We start from the raw sequence: 16,322 nt of genomic DNA on the forward strand, positions 1-16,322 counted from the left end.
GAAGTGGGCTCTGTTCTGAGAGCAGAGAGCCCTATGTGGGGCTTGAACTCACAAACCATGAGACCATGACCTAGGCTGATGTTGGGCTTTTAACCAACTGAGCCACCCAGGCGCCCCAGCCTGCAGTTCTAATCCAAGCTCTGCCACTGAGTAGCTACAGAACATTAGCAAGTTGCTAACTTCTTGGGATTTTAGATTTTCTTGTTCATAAAATGGGGTTATCATGTCTACCTCAAAGAGACATGAGGAGAATTTAATGAACAAATAAATAGACCATGACTGGCAGAGCACAGGGAGGAGGTAGCTTACACACACACACACACTGATAGACACACCCATATTAGTTTCTCAGGCTGTATAACAAATTGTGACAAAGTTAGCAGCTTAAAACAATAGACACTTGTTAGTTTACAGTTTCTGTGAGGCAGGAGTGCAGGCTTTGCTGGTATGTCTGCTGCGGGTCTCAGGGGTTGGCTGGCCAGCATTCCTCTCCGAAGCTGGAAGCTCAGGGTCCCCTTCTGGGCTCTGGTGGTGGTCGGTGGAAGAATTCAGCCCCTGGCGATTGCTTGGCTGAGGTCCCAGGTTTCTTGCCACCTATTGGCAGAAAATTGCCCTTGGCTCTGAGAGACCACTGGCAGTTCCTTCCCCCCTGGCCTTTGCCCACCACACAGTTTACACCTTCAAAGCCAGCAGGACAGTCTCTCTGGTCTGCTGCTCCTGAGTCTTCAACGATGTACCCTCATCAAGGGAGTGGCTATTTTACCACCTTTGCCATATTCCATCAGCTAGAAGCACACACATTCCGTATTTGTGTAGTGAACTTTTTCTGGAAGTTTTGAATAAGTCGAAGGAGAGAGTTTCACAGTGCAACTGTGCAAGCTATTTTTTTTTCTTCAGCCCTCCGCCCCCAACAAGTGGCTCTCTCATCCCTTCTCTCCTTCTTGACTTCTCTCCTCTCTGCCTGTCCTCCTCCCCAAATTCCTATTTGTTTCTAAAGCACAGCAGTTTATCTTTTTGTTCCTTGACTTTTTATACTCAAGACTTACCTACCACTCCATGTGAAGTATTTAAATATTTTCCCTGCTGAAGAGAATCCCTTCTCTAAAAGGGATTTTGGTACCATTTATTTGTTGGAAGATTCTTTTTTGTCCTGCTACCAAAGATTATTTACAATCTAGTGGAAGAACAAATATGGCTCATTTAATACCAGGAAGTAAATGGAGAGAAAGAGAGGCGAGGGCTAAATATAAAAATCACCACCACTGGTGTTATGGTATTAATAAAGCCAGAACCTCTCCAGTGCCTCATCAGTGCCAGCACAATCTTCCTGGAGCCTGGAGACAAACGGGCCAGGTGGGTGGAGACATTCTTAAATCTAATGGTCAATTATTAAAAATGGTACTTATAGGGGCACCCGGGTGGCTCAGTCAGTTAAGCATCTGTCTTCGGCTCAGATCATGATCTTGCAGTTCCTGAGTTCCAGCCCTGCATCAGGTCTGTGCTAACAACTCGGAGCCTGGTGCCTGCTTCCGATTAGGTAAGTGTCTGTGTCTCCTTCTCTCTCTGCCCCTCCCCGGGGCAGCAGGGGAAAGTCAGTCCTTGTCAACTCTGACCTGACTGGTTTGACGTTCTCCTGAAGTGGCTCAGTCACAACTTAGAGAACTCAGGCAACTGTTCATTCCATCTGTTTAGCTTCCTCCCCCAACCCAGCTCGTCTGGAAGGAGCCTTGGGGTGAGTGTAGGTGGTATGGCTTAGGTGACAAGAGGGGAGGCTGGTGTTGGTGGGGCTGTGTAGCGTTCTCAGGACTCTCACTGGTCCCCGCACCCAGGGTGCTCCCTGGTCTGATGAGCTGCGTGCGGACCCCGCACCAGCAGGTGGTGGCCCAGCCACTTCTGAGTCCCATCAAGGGAACTTGCAGGCACTTTGGGGCACTTGCATATTCTGCAAGGGTGTAAGGAGCCTGAGGTCCACCCCTACGGCAAAGGAAGGGAGGATATTGAGAAATTCGATCCCACTTAGTTCTCCTGCTATTATGACTTTCTTTCCATCATCCTTCAGGCTATAAAAGGCAGACTCCAGGCTTTCTATTTCCTGAACATAATATCCTCCTTTTATTCTTAGAGAATGAGTCTCAAGGCGCAGCCATCACAGGCGAAAGAAGCCATTTATCTATAGTGTACAGCAGAAGAACTCTGGGATCCAGGCCACAGGTTGCTCTGTGATAAGTGGAAATGATAGAGAAAATTAAAATAGCCTTTTGTCCTTTATAAAGACTGGTTCATAAGACTTTTGTCTTACTACTGACTCTAAAATACTATTTTAGGGGCCCCTGGGTGGCTCATTCAGTTAGTTAAATGTCTGACTTCGGCTCAGGTCATGATCTCGTGGCTTGTGGATTCGAGCCCCATGTTGGGCTCTGTGCTGATGGCTCGGAGCCTGGAGCCTGCGTCAGTTCTGTGTCTCCCTCTCTCCCCCTGCCCCACTTGTTCTGTCTCTCTCTCTCAAAAATAAATAAACATTAAAAAAATTTTAAATAAAAAATATATATAAAGAAAATACTATTTTAGATGTCAGAAACTGGATATTGACTTTCTCCTTTTCATTGTATGTCTGCCAAAACAACACTAACTATACCAGAGGCAGACAGGTGCCTTGAGTTGTGTAGGGGAAAGTCGTAGGCACAGAGATGCAAAATGTAAACAAGAATCTCATTTACGTATTTCAGAATATTTTGGGGGAGTTTCTCTGTGGACTTAAAAACCAATCCTTCCCTCCTCTACTTCCATCCTTTGGCTCAGATGGGCTGTGTTCTCGCATCGGCAGCACATATACTAAAATTGGCTCAGATGGGCTGTGCAATGAGATTTCAGTCCTAGAAACCTGACCTGCTCAGCCTTCCTCCAGTATATAACAAAACTATTTCCAAAGGTAGCCACCACATCTACACAACTAAGACCTGGCTTATAAATGACCAAGAAGGGAATTGTAAACTTTGGTCTCATCGACAGGTAAAGATCACTTCAGGAGTGAAAAAGAAGAGGCAGGTGTTTTTTTTTTTAATTTTAAGTTTAAAATGTTATCTCTTGGTGCACCTGGGTGGCTCAGTCGGTTCAGCATCCGACTTCAGCTCAGGCCATGATCTCATGGTTTGTGGACTCAAGCCCCACATCAAGCTCTGTGCTGACAGCTCAGAGCCTGAAGCCTGCTTCAGATTCTGTGTCTCCTCTCTCTGCTCCTCCCCTGCTTGTGCTCTGTCTCTCTCAAAAATAAATAAACATTAAAAATGCTTTAAAATAAAAAACAAAATTTATCTCTCTAACAAAGAATTTCCAAGGCACTCCACTGTACTAAATTGGCATCAATCCTCCCAGCAATTCTTGTAAGGAAGCTACTGTTTCACCAACTTTTAGATGTGAAATTGGAGGCTTAACAAGACTGTGAGCCCTTCCCAAGATCTCAGTTAGTAAGTATACATTCCACTAACAGTGCTCGTGAGAAGGTGTGGACACAGTCATGAGGGGTCAGGTAGAGCTGGGGTGTTTCTCCTCATCACAGCCTCGAGGCAGGAGGAGCTATCTAGGCTGTGAAGCAGGTAACAGAACCCCAGGATTCTGGCTGTTAGAGTATTACCTTCATCTGTGCTCTGACATGTTCTAAAAAAGGGGCTGGAGGCTGGGGAATGAACAGAATGGCTTCTGGAAAGAGGTCCCAGCATCTATGTGATTCTGAGATAGGAGAGAGAATCCCAGGCAGGACCAGGACACGTTTGAAAATAATAGACTTCCAGCCAGTTTCCAATCTTCTTCCTTTGGGGTGGAACAGGGGTTTTCCATTTCTTCAGCAGTTCTCTGGGATCTCTCTTCCCCCAGCTTTTAAAAAGCTCCTCTCCCTCCCTTTTCAGAGCTTATTGGAGGTCTGTCCCTGGCACTCGCCCTCCTTCGCAGGAACAAGGAGCGTGAGGTGGAAACAGGATAGGATGGGACACAAGATCCAGTTCAGAGTGTGTGTCCCAGCCCAGTCCCATCACCGAGCCCAGATCCTCATCTCCCCCTGGTAGTGGGGCTCAGCGCAGGCAGGCAAAGAACTGATGGGACCCATCAGATTAGAGCCCACATTGGAGATTATATCCTAAGCAGATACCCCCTTCTGAACTGGGGATGTAGCGCTTTGAAACTAGAAAATGCCAGGTCTGAAAGAGAGGAGAGAACAAGTCCAGCAATACACAGGGCTCTGTGTATTCAGAGGGAAGTTGGCAGGGTTGTGCTCGGGCAGAGAAACTCCGAGTGGTACAAAGGGACGTGCCCAGAGTGGAGAAATCATGCTAATTGTCTGCACCAGAGCTGGAGAACGCCACCCAAAATGAAGAGAGAAAGGGGAGCCCTGTCCAGAGCCTTCAGTGCCCTGAGCCTCACCCCTTTTGTCTACCTTCTTCTGATCCAGCCAGGTAGGAGACCAGAAGGGTAAGAAAGGGTCTGGAAAGGGGACCCAGGACTTTCAAAAGAGAGGGAGGGGGAGTTGAAGGCCAGGATGCCTTTAGGGTGGGAGGAGGGGAGAGAGCTCAGCTGCCGTGGGAAGCATCTCAGTGAATTCAGGCATTAGTGTTGAATGTATTTCTTCATTCTGTGTGCCTCCCGCCCAGCCCCTGCGCGCCTCCCCCCAAAAGGCTGCATGACTTTGGAGCTCCCACGGCATTCAGTACATTAGATAGAGGGCAGCGAGCCATTTCTTATGGGATGTCTTGTTGGCGTGGGACAGTCGGGCATTCTTTCCAAGGGACCATGATGGGGCTTGGGGAGGTGGGGGAGATCTGGGGTTTGTGCCTCCCCAACCCCCATCCTGGTTTCTCTGAGCATTAAACAGCAAGGGAGATGAAATAAGCTTTGGCGATAAATCGCCTTTTGGTTTTTGGAAATAACACCAATCTATCTATAACTCACCCCGTACCCTAGACATCTACCTTCTGTACTGCCCCCTACCAACTCCTTAGAGAGTGGATCTTACTTTAAATAGATGTGTTTCTGTGTGTGTCTGTGTCTGTGTCTGTGTGTCTTGGTGTGTGTCAGTGTGTATGCAGGCATGTGCACATGTGTACACACACACACACACACACACACACACACACACACAGACACACTATTCCGGAGACCCTAGAAATTCTTAGTTTCATGGAGCAAAGAGATGCAGAGATCGTTTTTAATAAAATGCAGAAACTACTATAAGTTAGATACACAAAGGATGCCTGGGATCAGAGAGAGGTCACCTACCCCATCCAGAAAGCTACTGCGAGTGGTGCAGGGCCGGGGGCGGGGGGGGGGGGGGGGGGGGGGGGGGGGGGGGGGGGGGGGGGGGGGGGGGGACGAATATCAGGAGAGCTTTCCTGGGAATGTCTACACCAAAATTTAAAGGATGAGAAAAAGAGGTAGGTGTGGGAGTGTGCATTATAGTTGGGGAAATGGGCAAAGGTCAACATTTTGAAATGGTATCCTGTATTTAGTAGGAGCCCAGCCATTCAGCATTGCTGGAGAGGAAAATGTGAATTAGGCAAGGACCTTGTAAACCATACCAATGGTAATCTGTAAACAGTGGAGAGGGGGAAGGGGTATTAGGCGGTTTGTGATCTGGGGACTGGCAGGACCAGATTTGTATTTCAGAAAGCTCACTGTGCAGGGAGGCACTGGAGAAGAAACCGGAGGCAAACAAGATAGGAAAAGAAGCCTGTATCCATTTGCTAGAGCCGCTGTCATAGCCACAAACCGGGTGGCTTAAACAACAGAAATGTATAGTGTCACAGTTCTGCAGGCTGAAAGTCTGAGATCAAGGTCATAGGCTCTTCGGAGCTCTGTGGAAGGATCTGTTCCAAGCCTCTCTGCTCATTTCAGGTAGTTTCTTGGCTTGTGCCAACATAACCTATCTTCACAAGACATTCCCCCTGTGCTTGTGTCTGTGTCCAAATTTCCACTTTTTATCAGGACGTGAGTCATATTAGATTAGAGGCCCAGCCTACCCCAGGGTTGACTTCAGCTTAGCAATATCCCCATTGCCAAAGAAGGTCACACTCAATATACTGGGGGTTAGGACTTAAACGTATGAATTTGGGGGTGGACACAATTTAACCCATAATGAGGCTATTGCAATAGTTCAAGAGAGAAATGACATGAGCTGGAATTAGAATAAAAATAGGGAGAAGAAGGCACATGGAGATAATATTGTGGAGGGAAAGTCAAAACCTAGTGATTGATAGGAAGTAGGAGGATCCAAACAGGGCAGTAGGATTTCTGTGTGAAGCCTGAACCGATCACTGGCATGGGGTCTGGGGTGTGATAATGAATCCTGACCAGGTTGAGGTTGAAATGCCTATAAGACATTTGTAAGGAAATGTGGGGGATGGGGACAGGGATCAGGGGTGAAGAGAGGCAGGTGGAAGCCCTCAGCCCATAGGTGAGATCTAAAACAGTGAGAATGGATATCACCTCAGGGGAGAAAATGGGCTAAATATGGAACACTGAGTAACCCCAGATTTGCAGGAAAAGGTAGAGGAGCAAAAGGCCCACTGAGGAGACCAAGAAGGAAGAGCAAGAGGGACCGAGGGGAAACCAGTAGACTGTGGTATCCAGAAAGGGAGTTGGGAGTTTTTCTGAGAGTCAGCATCGAAAGTGTCAAAGAGGTCCAGTGTATCAAGGGCCAATTATATCTACAACTATTATTATCATTATTATTATTTTATTATATTACAACTCAAAAAGTTTGTTGGATACAGAAATTCAGAGGTTAACTATTAGCCTTAGTGAGAGCAGTCTCAGTGGAAATTACAGCGATTGAAGAAATAATGGGAACCTGAAGTACGCGGGCAGTGGATTGGGAACACGGAATGCACAATGTAATATACCAACCAGAGCTCTCCCTAAATGCTTTCAGGTCACTGAAGGGTAAGGGAAAAAATTATAGAAAGATCTTGTCAGTCAGCGTGACCAGGCAAAAACAAAAAGTGACAAAGGGCCTTCTGTGTGGGAACATGTTACTAAGTAAATGCAGCAAAAAGCATTCTAAATATAAATTATACTGAGGATACGAATTATGACTTAAGGTAGGTAAAGAGATAAATTAGTGTAGGGTCAGACCACTGTACTGCTGTGGACTCAAGAACAATAAGAAGATGGGATTCTATAAGGAATTTCTGTCATCCTCACTATGTTAGTTAGGAAGATACTAGCTTCTGTAACGAATTCCAAAATTTATGTTCCTGGCACTAGCCATGTACGAGGACAGTGCGGTTCTAAACTAGGCCTGGGACCAGGAAGGGTGCTGCTTCCTGGAGCTGTTTCAGGGACCAAGCTGATAAAGCTCTCTATCAGCTTCCAATAGTCACCCCAAGGTTTGTCTCCATTTCTTTCAGGTAGAGAATTTTTTTTTTAGAGTAGAAACTTTTTTCTAAACTAGCCTGGAACTGGTACCTATCACTTCCACTGGTTCTACTGGCTGGAACTTGGTCAATGGCCATACCTAACTGCAAAAAAGACTGGGAAATGTAGTTTTTAAGATTGACACGTTTTTTAATGCTTTTTTTGTTTGTTTGTTTTTCTTTTTTGAGAGACAGAGACAGGGTGTGAGCGAAGGAGGGGCAGAGAGAGGGAGACACAGAATCCGAAGCAGATTCCAGGCTCTGAGCTGTCAGCACAGAACCTGACGCAGGGCTTGAACTCATGGATCCAGGGATCATGACCGAATTCAGATGCTTGGCCCATTGAGCCACCCAGGCACCTCCTCCTATGTTTTCTTTTTAAAAACATATTGTTTTACCTTCTACTTTTAGATCTGCAATCCATCTAGGATTGATATTTGTGTTAGGTGTGAGGTAAGGGTCACAATTCATTTCTTTCCTACATGGTCCAGCGCTACTTATTACAAAGAGAATCCTTTTCCCAGTGCACTGCAATGTCACCTTTGGCATTAGTCAAGCGATCATATATGTTTATCTTGGGGCTATCTATTCTATTCCACTGATCCATTGGTCTATATTTGTCTCACTATCACAAAGTAAACCTCCTGGGATTTTGATTGGTATTGTGTTAAACTTATAAGTCAGTTTGGAGAGCTGACAGCTTAACCATAGTTCTTGTTCTGACCTAAAACAGATTTCTGTGAAACCCTGCTCTGAGAACAACCCCGTTCTCTGCCCCTGTCCTATAGGTGCACCACTGATTGCATACATGTTGAGGTTACTGTGTTGTGTTCTTATGTTGGTATCCATATGTTTCATTGACACTTTTAAAAGGAAAATTCACAGATTTCTGTGTGGCATCTTAATACCTAGGTATTAAGCAAGGTATGAATTACTGGACATAGACCCGTCTTTTCCTGGATCCCAAGGGCCTTCTTCACAACTTCTGTTTCCTGGCTTTTTCCTATGTTCCTGAGTGATTGACACTTAAAATGATTTCATGCTTTTATAGGCCGTTGGAGGCCTCAACAGGATACCAACATAAGAACACAACACAGTAACCTCAACATGTATGCAATCAGTGGTGCACCTATAGGACAGGGGCAGAGAACGGGGTTGTTCTCAGAGCAGGGTTCATTAGGAAGCATATAAAAAACCAAAAGCAGGGGCGCCTGGGTGGCTCAGTCGATTAAGCATCCAGCTTCGGCTCAGGTCATGATCTTGCCGTTCGTGGGTTCAAGCCCCGCATTGGGCTCTGTGCTGACAGCTAGCTCGGAGCCTGGAGCCTGCTTCAGATTCTGTGTCTCCCTCTCTCTCTGACCCTCCCCTGCTCATACTGTCTTTCTCTGTCTCTCAAAAATAAAGAAAAAAACATTTAAAGTAAAAGCAGAAAGCAAAACGTTTTCCATTTAGAAAAAGATACTGTGTGCTGTCTTCAAATTATTGTATGTAGTTCTGGTCACTGCACCTCAAAAAAGAAATAATAGAATTAGAGAAAGCCCAGAGAAGGGTGTCTCTGATGATCAAAAGGACCTCCTTGTGGTGATAGATCCAAACAAGACCAAAAAAAACCCACATAAAAAAGTCTATAACTGGAGTCCAAGGTGTTAGTATGGATTAGGTATATAAAGATCAAATCCTAGAATACATGTTTGGCATTGTTTCATTGACACTTTTAAAAGGAAAATTCAAGGCAAATACTGGTGAAAGGAAAATGTTGGCAAGCAAGAAGGAGCACATAAAAATGAGCTGATGATGGCTACCTTAAAGGGAACTCAAGACTACTGGCAGGTACATCCTCGTGCTTTAAAGCTTGACTTTCCCTGGTGTCACAGCTGGTCTAAATCCCACTTGAGAGGCGCCACCCATCTGACCCGGTATGGCATCATTTAAGTTGACAGGTAAATCTTGCTGTGATGTCAATTTCCTTTTGTTCAGCCTCCAGTGGGAACAGAGACTTTCTACATAATGATGCCTCAGAGACTCAAGGACCATGATTAAGTTAATCGATTCTCAAGGTTGAATAGCCCTAGTCTCTTTTATTTCCACTGTGGATCATAGTTGTTAGTCATTTCCTCATTTCTGTGTCCTGCTCTGGCACCTGTCCCAGTTCTCTGTGTCCCCTGAAAGTTGTGGAACCCTGAACTTAACATCGACTCCACTTTTGGCTAGAGTTTTGGGAAACAGTGTTTGCTCAGCAAAATACTCTCTTTGTCAGCATCTGAGAAAGACTGCTCGCTCCATCCACTTCTGAATATGTGTACTAATATCTCTGCAATTCGTGGGCATACCCTGTTCCTGGACATGAGGCAGGCGCCCACCTACAAGAGGGGGAAGCTTTGGGCAATCCATACATTATAGCTTTCCCAGTGTTCTTATGCAGAAGAATCAAGTTTAAACTGGCAGAAAGAACTGACCTGAGCTGGGAAGACATCACAAAAGGACCGCTAGGACCTATGCGATATCCTATCGTATGCGATAGGAGAGATGTAACACAGGGGAAGCTCAAGGGAGGGCCAGAGAAGAATGAAAGGAGAGAGAATCCTTTCCACTTCTCCTCGGGGCTGGGACTGTCTCTTCTCAGCCTCCTGGAAGGAAGAAATGAGGACCCTCGAGGTTTGGTGGTGGTTAGGGTGGCTAAGCCCCAAGATGGCTCTGCACATTCCACCCTCACGTGCAAACCCCACTGCTTCAGACTAGGTCTGGAATAGATGTTCCCCAACTATTTGATCATCACCACCCTGGCCTTTAATGAAACTCAATGACTTTTTTCAGGGCCACCTCAAGTCACACATACAAAAGTCTATTTGCCTATTCAGGGAAATCCAAAAGCTGGTTTTTCTAAATCAAGCCAAGCCTGGGACCTAGCAGTTGCTAGGTAGGAAATCACATCGAAATAATCACAGAAACTAACAGTTGGAAGAAATCTTAAGGATTATGTAGTCAAATGGATTTCAGTCTGATACAGAGAGCCACAGGGATTCCTAGTAGCACCCCAAGTTATTGGGGAGGACAAGAGTCTAGTCCCCTCCACCTTTTCTGCCAAATTGGTGAGACAGAACTAGATTTTGTTTTCTTTTTTTTTTTTAAGGTTTTTTTTTTTTTACATAGAGAGACAGACCATGAGCAGGGGAGGGGCAGAGAGAGAGGGAGACATGGAATCTGAATCGAGCTCCAGGGTCTGAGCTGTTAGCACAGAGCCTGATGTGGGGCTCAAACCCACAAAGTATGAGATCATGACCTCAGCCAAAGTCAGCTGCTTAACCAACTGAAATACCCACGCACCCCAGATTTTATTGGTTTTCATTTTCATACATGGCTCTGTGGGAACAAAAATATCCTTTTTTTTTAACTGTTTATTTTGAGACAGAGAGAGTGTGAGTAAGGGAGAGGGAGAGAGAGAATCTCAAGCAGGCTCCATTCTGTCAGCACAGACACAGCCTGGTATGGGGCTCGATCCTACAAACCATGAGATCAGGACCTGAGATGAAATCAGGAGTCAGATGCTTAACTGACTTGAGTGGCCTGGGCACCCCCCAAAATATCTTTAATAAAAAATATCTGAGGGGCACCTGGGTGGCTTGGCCAGTTTAGTGTCTAACTAGGTCTCAGCTCAGGTCTTGATCTCAGAGTTGGGAGTTTAAGCCCCGCATTGGAGGGGGGCTTACTAAAGCCACGCCCAGCATGGAGCCTACTTAAAAATTTTTTTTGGAAATATTTCGTTTGGCCATTCTACTTCCCCCAAATCAAGAATCCCCTCAATAAAAGCATATAATATTCATACATATAGCAGTTTCCATCATTCTAGTACTTAAAGTTTCATGATTCAACCTTCATACTTAAGGGTTCATGATTCTAACAGACCTGGAAGGTACTGGATCATAGAATGTCAGAGCTGAGAAGGCCCCTTGTGATCATTTGACCCCACAGCTTCATTATGCAGAGGAGGAAACTGAGGCATAGAGAAGTGAAAGAATAACAATTGGCCTTTCCTTGACCCCTTCCAAAGATGATGAGCTTGTTACTAAAAGCATTTGTTCCAAAAATGGACTGAACACGTTTATTAAATTTTAGTTTTCATTCCCTCTTGGTTTGCTCTGGGTCCTCTAGGCACAAGGAGAAGAATAAGGAAAGGGAAGGTACAACTTGGCTTCCCCAGATCTAAACAGCATTCATAGCAGACTGGGAAAGGGTGGCGAGAAAGACAGAGGGAACTTCAGAGGTGTGTAACCATCAAAGAGACCAGCTGGGGGTGCAGGGAGACTGAGAACCTGACCTGCATGTGTCTGTTTCGCTAAACTCAGCCCTGCTCCCAACGGACACCCTCTCCAGAAGACCCTCCTTTGGGTGGTTGGATTGTTCTGCAAGATCATGTAACACCAATGAATGGCATCTGTTCAGGCCCCAGAGCTTCTAACAGAGCTCTGAAATATGAGATGTGTCTCTAGATGGGGCAACCATTGGACTTGATAATAAAATCCCAGGATTTCAGAGCCAGAACAAATGGATGAGTCAGCAAGCTTGCCACTTATTTTACCTCTCTGAGTCCCAAACACATAAGTGCCTTTCCTAGGCCCTAAGTCAACAGTAAAGGCCCAGGTCTCTGATGCTCATCTTACGTTCTCTCCACTACATGATAATAACGGATGTATGTGTTGTGCTTTTCCCTTGTGAACTTGATAAGGCAGTTGTTCTAACAAGAACATCCTTTTGTATCCTGAGTTTCTAAATGAGAAGGATGAGGCCCAGAATGATGGCTTGCCCAGGTCCACACAGCCTGTAAGTGGTGGAGCCCAATCTCACAAGGCCGTTTGATTCCAAACTCTTTGTTCTACCCATCCCGAATCCCTCTTCTATAGGGGTTGCAAGTTGGGCTGGAGTCTGGGTGTATTTCAGAACCTCAGTTGCAGGACTATTTGACCCCAGGCAGGCCTAGTGAAGTGCTACATGCAGCTGGGGCCAGGAGAGGGGAGACTTGTGGTACGAATGAAGAATAGTCTAGTTGTCTTCTGGCCTCTAAGCTTCTCCTTTACTGCAGTGTCTTGTGACACACTCCTTTCTTGATTAATCTATGTTCCCATGCTTCTCCATTCTCTACTTTCCCAACCTCCAATCAAGAAGAAAATGTGACAAATTCACCCTGAGGTCTTGTGTTTGTTTTTTGCTCTTTAATATGTCCCAAGGACATGGAACGGTACTCAGTAAGTATTTCTGTGAATGGAGCACATAGTGAGTGGGTTAACTGCAGGTCTTCCTCAAGAGGAAGGCAATGGAGAAAACTGCTAGAGGTAGAGAGCCAGGGAGAAGGACTCAGGGCAAGGGATGGGTGTGAGGGGCGGCGGAGAATCAGAGGGGCCAGAGCTGTAGTAGGGAGGCATGGCTCCAAAGGGTAAGAAGGAAGGGCTGACAGGGAGTGAAGGGCCCAGAGGGTGAGGGATGAAGACATCAGAGGACATAGGGAGGGAGCAGAAGTAGGGAGCCAAGGACCTGACACTGCCGTCTCCCCATGGGCGTCTGTCCACAGAGCCCCTGGAGGGGGTGAACATCACCAGCCCGGTGCGCCTGATCCATGGCACGGTGGGGAAGTCAGCCCTGCTTTCCGTGCAGTACAGCAGCACCAGCAGTGACAAGCCCGTCGTGAAGTGGCAGCTGAAGCGGGACAAGCCAGTGACGGTGGTACAGTCCATAGGGACAGAGGTCATTGGAACCCTACGACCTGACTACCGAGACCGCATCCGCCTCTTTGAAAATGGTTCCCTGCTCCTCAGTGACCTGCAGCTAGCCGATGAGGGCACCTATGAGGTGGAGATCTCCATCACGGATGACACATTCACCGGGGAGAAGACCATCAACCTCACTGTAGATGGTAACGTGCTCTGACAGGGAAGGAGGCGGGCTGCTGCCTGGGACTGGGCAGGGTCTGCCCTGTACACTGGCCAGACCCTGGGAATACCAACACAGGAGCCACTGGGGAGCTGAGAGAGAGAGAGTTGAGAGGGAGACCACTGGACATCAGAAGTTGGCAGATGGGCCACAGTGAATGTGCTAAAAGTCCACATAGTATATGTGCCAGAAAACTATTCCATGTTTTGAAATACATTGACTCATTTAATGCTCATAGTAAGGTAGGGATAGTTAATATCATTATCCGCATTTTGCAGATGAGGAGATTGAGGCACAAAGAGGTTGAGTAACTTGCCCAAGGTCACAAAACTAGCACATGATAGAGCTACTATTTGAACCCAGACATTTGGACCTATCTTTAACCCAACTGAAATATGTTCTGGGCTGGGCCAGTTTAAGACATCCTGAAAGGGCATTTGAGAAGGAAGGGAAGGCCCATGAGGCCAGGGATCATGGCTGTCTTGTTCAGCATTGGACCCTTTGCACTTAGTAGGTGCTCAACAAATACTTGGTATAGAAACGAATGAATGAACGAATGGATAGGTGGACAATGGGGAGAAAGACTGGACTGAAGATCCCTGAAGGGCCTCTCAGACCACAAATTGAGCTGTGATGTGTTGGGAGGTGAGGAGGCACGAAGGGGAGGGGAGAAGCTGTTTGGCCCGTGGCTCACAGGCTCTCCCACCCCCGGGACTCAGTGCCCATTTCCAGGCCACAGGTGTTAGTGGCTTCGACCACTGTGCTGGAGCTCAGCGAGGCCTTCACCCTGAACTGCTCGCATGAGAACGGCACCAAGCCCAGCTACACCTGGCTGAAGGACGGCAAACCCCTCCTCAACGACTCGAGAATGCTCCTGTCCCCTGACCACAAGGTGCTCACCATCACCCGCGTGCTCATGGAGGACGATGACCTGTACAGCTGCGTGGTGGAAAACTCCATCAGCCAGGGCCGCAGCCTGCCTATCAAAATCACCGTATACAGTGAGTGGCCCTGCCCGCCCGCCCCTAGGACTCAAAACCCCGAGACGCAGGTGCCGTGAGGGACTAAGGACCCCCCAGGCAGAGTGGCCCTGGATGGGGAGAGGCAGAGATAGGCCAGCTTTCCATGGAGGACAGCAACAGGTGGGCAGTGGGCTCAGTCAGCTCTGCCAAGGCCAGCCATGCTGCATGGGGCTCCTTTCTTCTTCCTTCTGCTGCTAGAGTACCATACCTGTGGCCCCTCTGAAGTCTCCCTCGCCTCTCTGCCTCTCTCTCTCCCTAGGAAGAAGCTCCCTCTACATCATCTTGTCTACAGGAGGCATCTTCCTCCTTGTGACCTTGGTGACAGTTTGTGCCTGCTGGAAACCCTCTAAAAAGTCTGGGTAACTCTCCAAGCTCCATGCCCTGAGCACCCTAATCCTTCAATCCATCCCCACCCCAAGCTCTGTTCTTAGTCTCTTAAATACCTATCCTCCCAGGGCCCTGTGCCTTATCCCTGGGAGATCCCTCCTACCATTGCATGTGTTGCATATGGAACGACAGTAAGTGCTCACAACCCCAACAGCCCCAGCGCTGTAATAATGGTCGCACTTGGAGGGCACTTTGTGGACCAGGCACTGTGGCTGAGTGCCTTGCCCACAATGCTAGCCACAGACACAGGATGCACACCTAGATGTGACTTATTCCAAAGCGTAGGGACTATTGCTACTCCCGCTGTGCCCCACCCACCTCCCTGTTACAAGGCCTCACCTACTGCCACCAGATTCCCTAGGGACACTGTCCCCAGTCCTTCTCCTGATCACGCTCAAACAGCTCCCTTCAGAGGATGGTGGGTTGATTTGCAGGAAGAAGAGGAAGCTGGAGAAACAAAACTCCCTGGAATATATGGATCAGAATGATGACCGTCTGAAACCAGAAGGTGAGCTCCCAGCCACCCACTCACCCGTCCCATCGCCACTCAGATCAGTGGGCTGCTGGGAAAAGGCAGAACTGGGCCACAAGGAAGCCAGCTCTGCAGGGCCCTTTCCTCCACCAACTGCACGAAGACTGCAGAGCAGGGAGAGGTGCGGCCAAGGTAGGACCCCAGGTATTCTGGATCCTTTGGAGGAGGTTGTGTTGGGGCAGTGACTGGCCACTTGGGGAGTAAAGAGTACAGGTGCTGGCTGGTGGCAAGGGTTCTGTACCTGGGCCAGCCACCCCCATTCTTCACCCTGTGCAGCAGACGCCCTCCCACGAAGCGGCGAGCAGGAGCGGAAGAACCCCATGGCACTGTATGTACTGAAGGACAAGGTGAGCGGCTTTGAGCTGTGCCCCACAAACACACAGTGAGCCACCACGTTCCACTGGGTAGCCAGAGCATGCTCATATCTCTTTCCAGCGCTCAGCCTAACCCTGAGAAATATTTGCCTCACCCCCTACTTGAGGCATTAGAAACCCAAGCCGACAGAGGCGCAATGACTTGCCCAGGATCAAACAAGTAAATACACATAAGTGACAGATCTAGGCTCCAAACCTAGGTCTCTGGACACCAACTCTGGTGATTCCCCCCACTATTCTACAACTAAGCCTGCCCCAGGCTGTCCAAGCCAAGCGGGTAGAAGAGAATAAGGGGACAAAGCCCTCAAGTTAATGCATTTGAATATTTACTGAGCATCGTTACTTACCAGGCTCTATGCTAAGGGTCTGTATCGCAAGAAAAACCTAGTCCTGTTTTGTCGCCTTCCACGAGGTGGGAGTGTGGAGGGAGCCGTGCCCGCCTCGGTATTCCCAGCGCCCTCGAGGGGGACGCTCACCCCGGCGTGTCCTTGCAGGACTCCCCGGAGCCCGAGGAGAACCCCGCCCCGGAGTCTCGCAGCGCCACCGAGCCCGGCCCGCCGGGCTACTCCGTGGCGCCGGCGGTACCCGGCCGCTCGCCGGGACTGCCCATCCGCTCTGCCCGCCGCTACCCGCGCTCTCCGGCGCGCTCCCCCGCCACCGGCCGGACGCACACATCGCCGCCCCG

At 48.0% G+C, this 16,322-nt stretch overlaps 1 protein-coding gene across 8 annotated transcripts in view; it reads left to right on the forward strand.

Moving 5' to 3' along the window:
* The first annotated feature begins 3,962 nt into the window (after nt 1–3,962).
* The window catches only part of HEPACAM (hepatic and glial cell adhesion molecule), a 14,510-nt gene continuing 2,150 nt past the window's right edge, over nt 3,963–16,322 (forward strand). Inside the window, exons 1-7 of one of the 8 annotated variants that reach the window (XM_029915125.1) lie at nt 3,963–4,445; nt 12,964–13,305; nt 14,042–14,323; nt 14,604–14,703; nt 15,166–15,407; nt 15,540–15,610; nt 16,132–16,310. In XM_029915125.1, coding sequence (XP_029770985.1) covers nt 4,361–4,445; nt 12,964–13,305; nt 14,042–14,323; nt 14,604–14,703; nt 15,166–15,407; nt 15,540–15,610; nt 16,132–16,310 — 1,301 coding nt within the window. In that variant the 5' untranslated portion in view covers nt 3,963–4,360. The remainder of the gene's footprint in view (nt 4,446–12,963; nt 13,306–14,041; nt 14,324–14,603; nt 14,704–15,165; nt 15,408–15,539; nt 15,611–16,131; nt 16,311–16,322) is intronic. The other 7 variants (XM_029915124.1, XM_029915126.1, XM_029915128.1 and 4 more) reach the window with 7 other exon arrangements.

The sequence above is a fragment of the Suricata suricatta genome, chromosome 11 (genome assembly GCF_006229205.1).
Source record: "Suricata suricatta isolate VVHF042 chromosome 11, meerkat_22Aug2017_6uvM2_HiC, whole genome shotgun sequence".
Taxonomy (NCBI): domain Eukaryota; kingdom Metazoa; phylum Chordata; class Mammalia; order Carnivora; family Herpestidae; genus Suricata; species Suricata suricatta.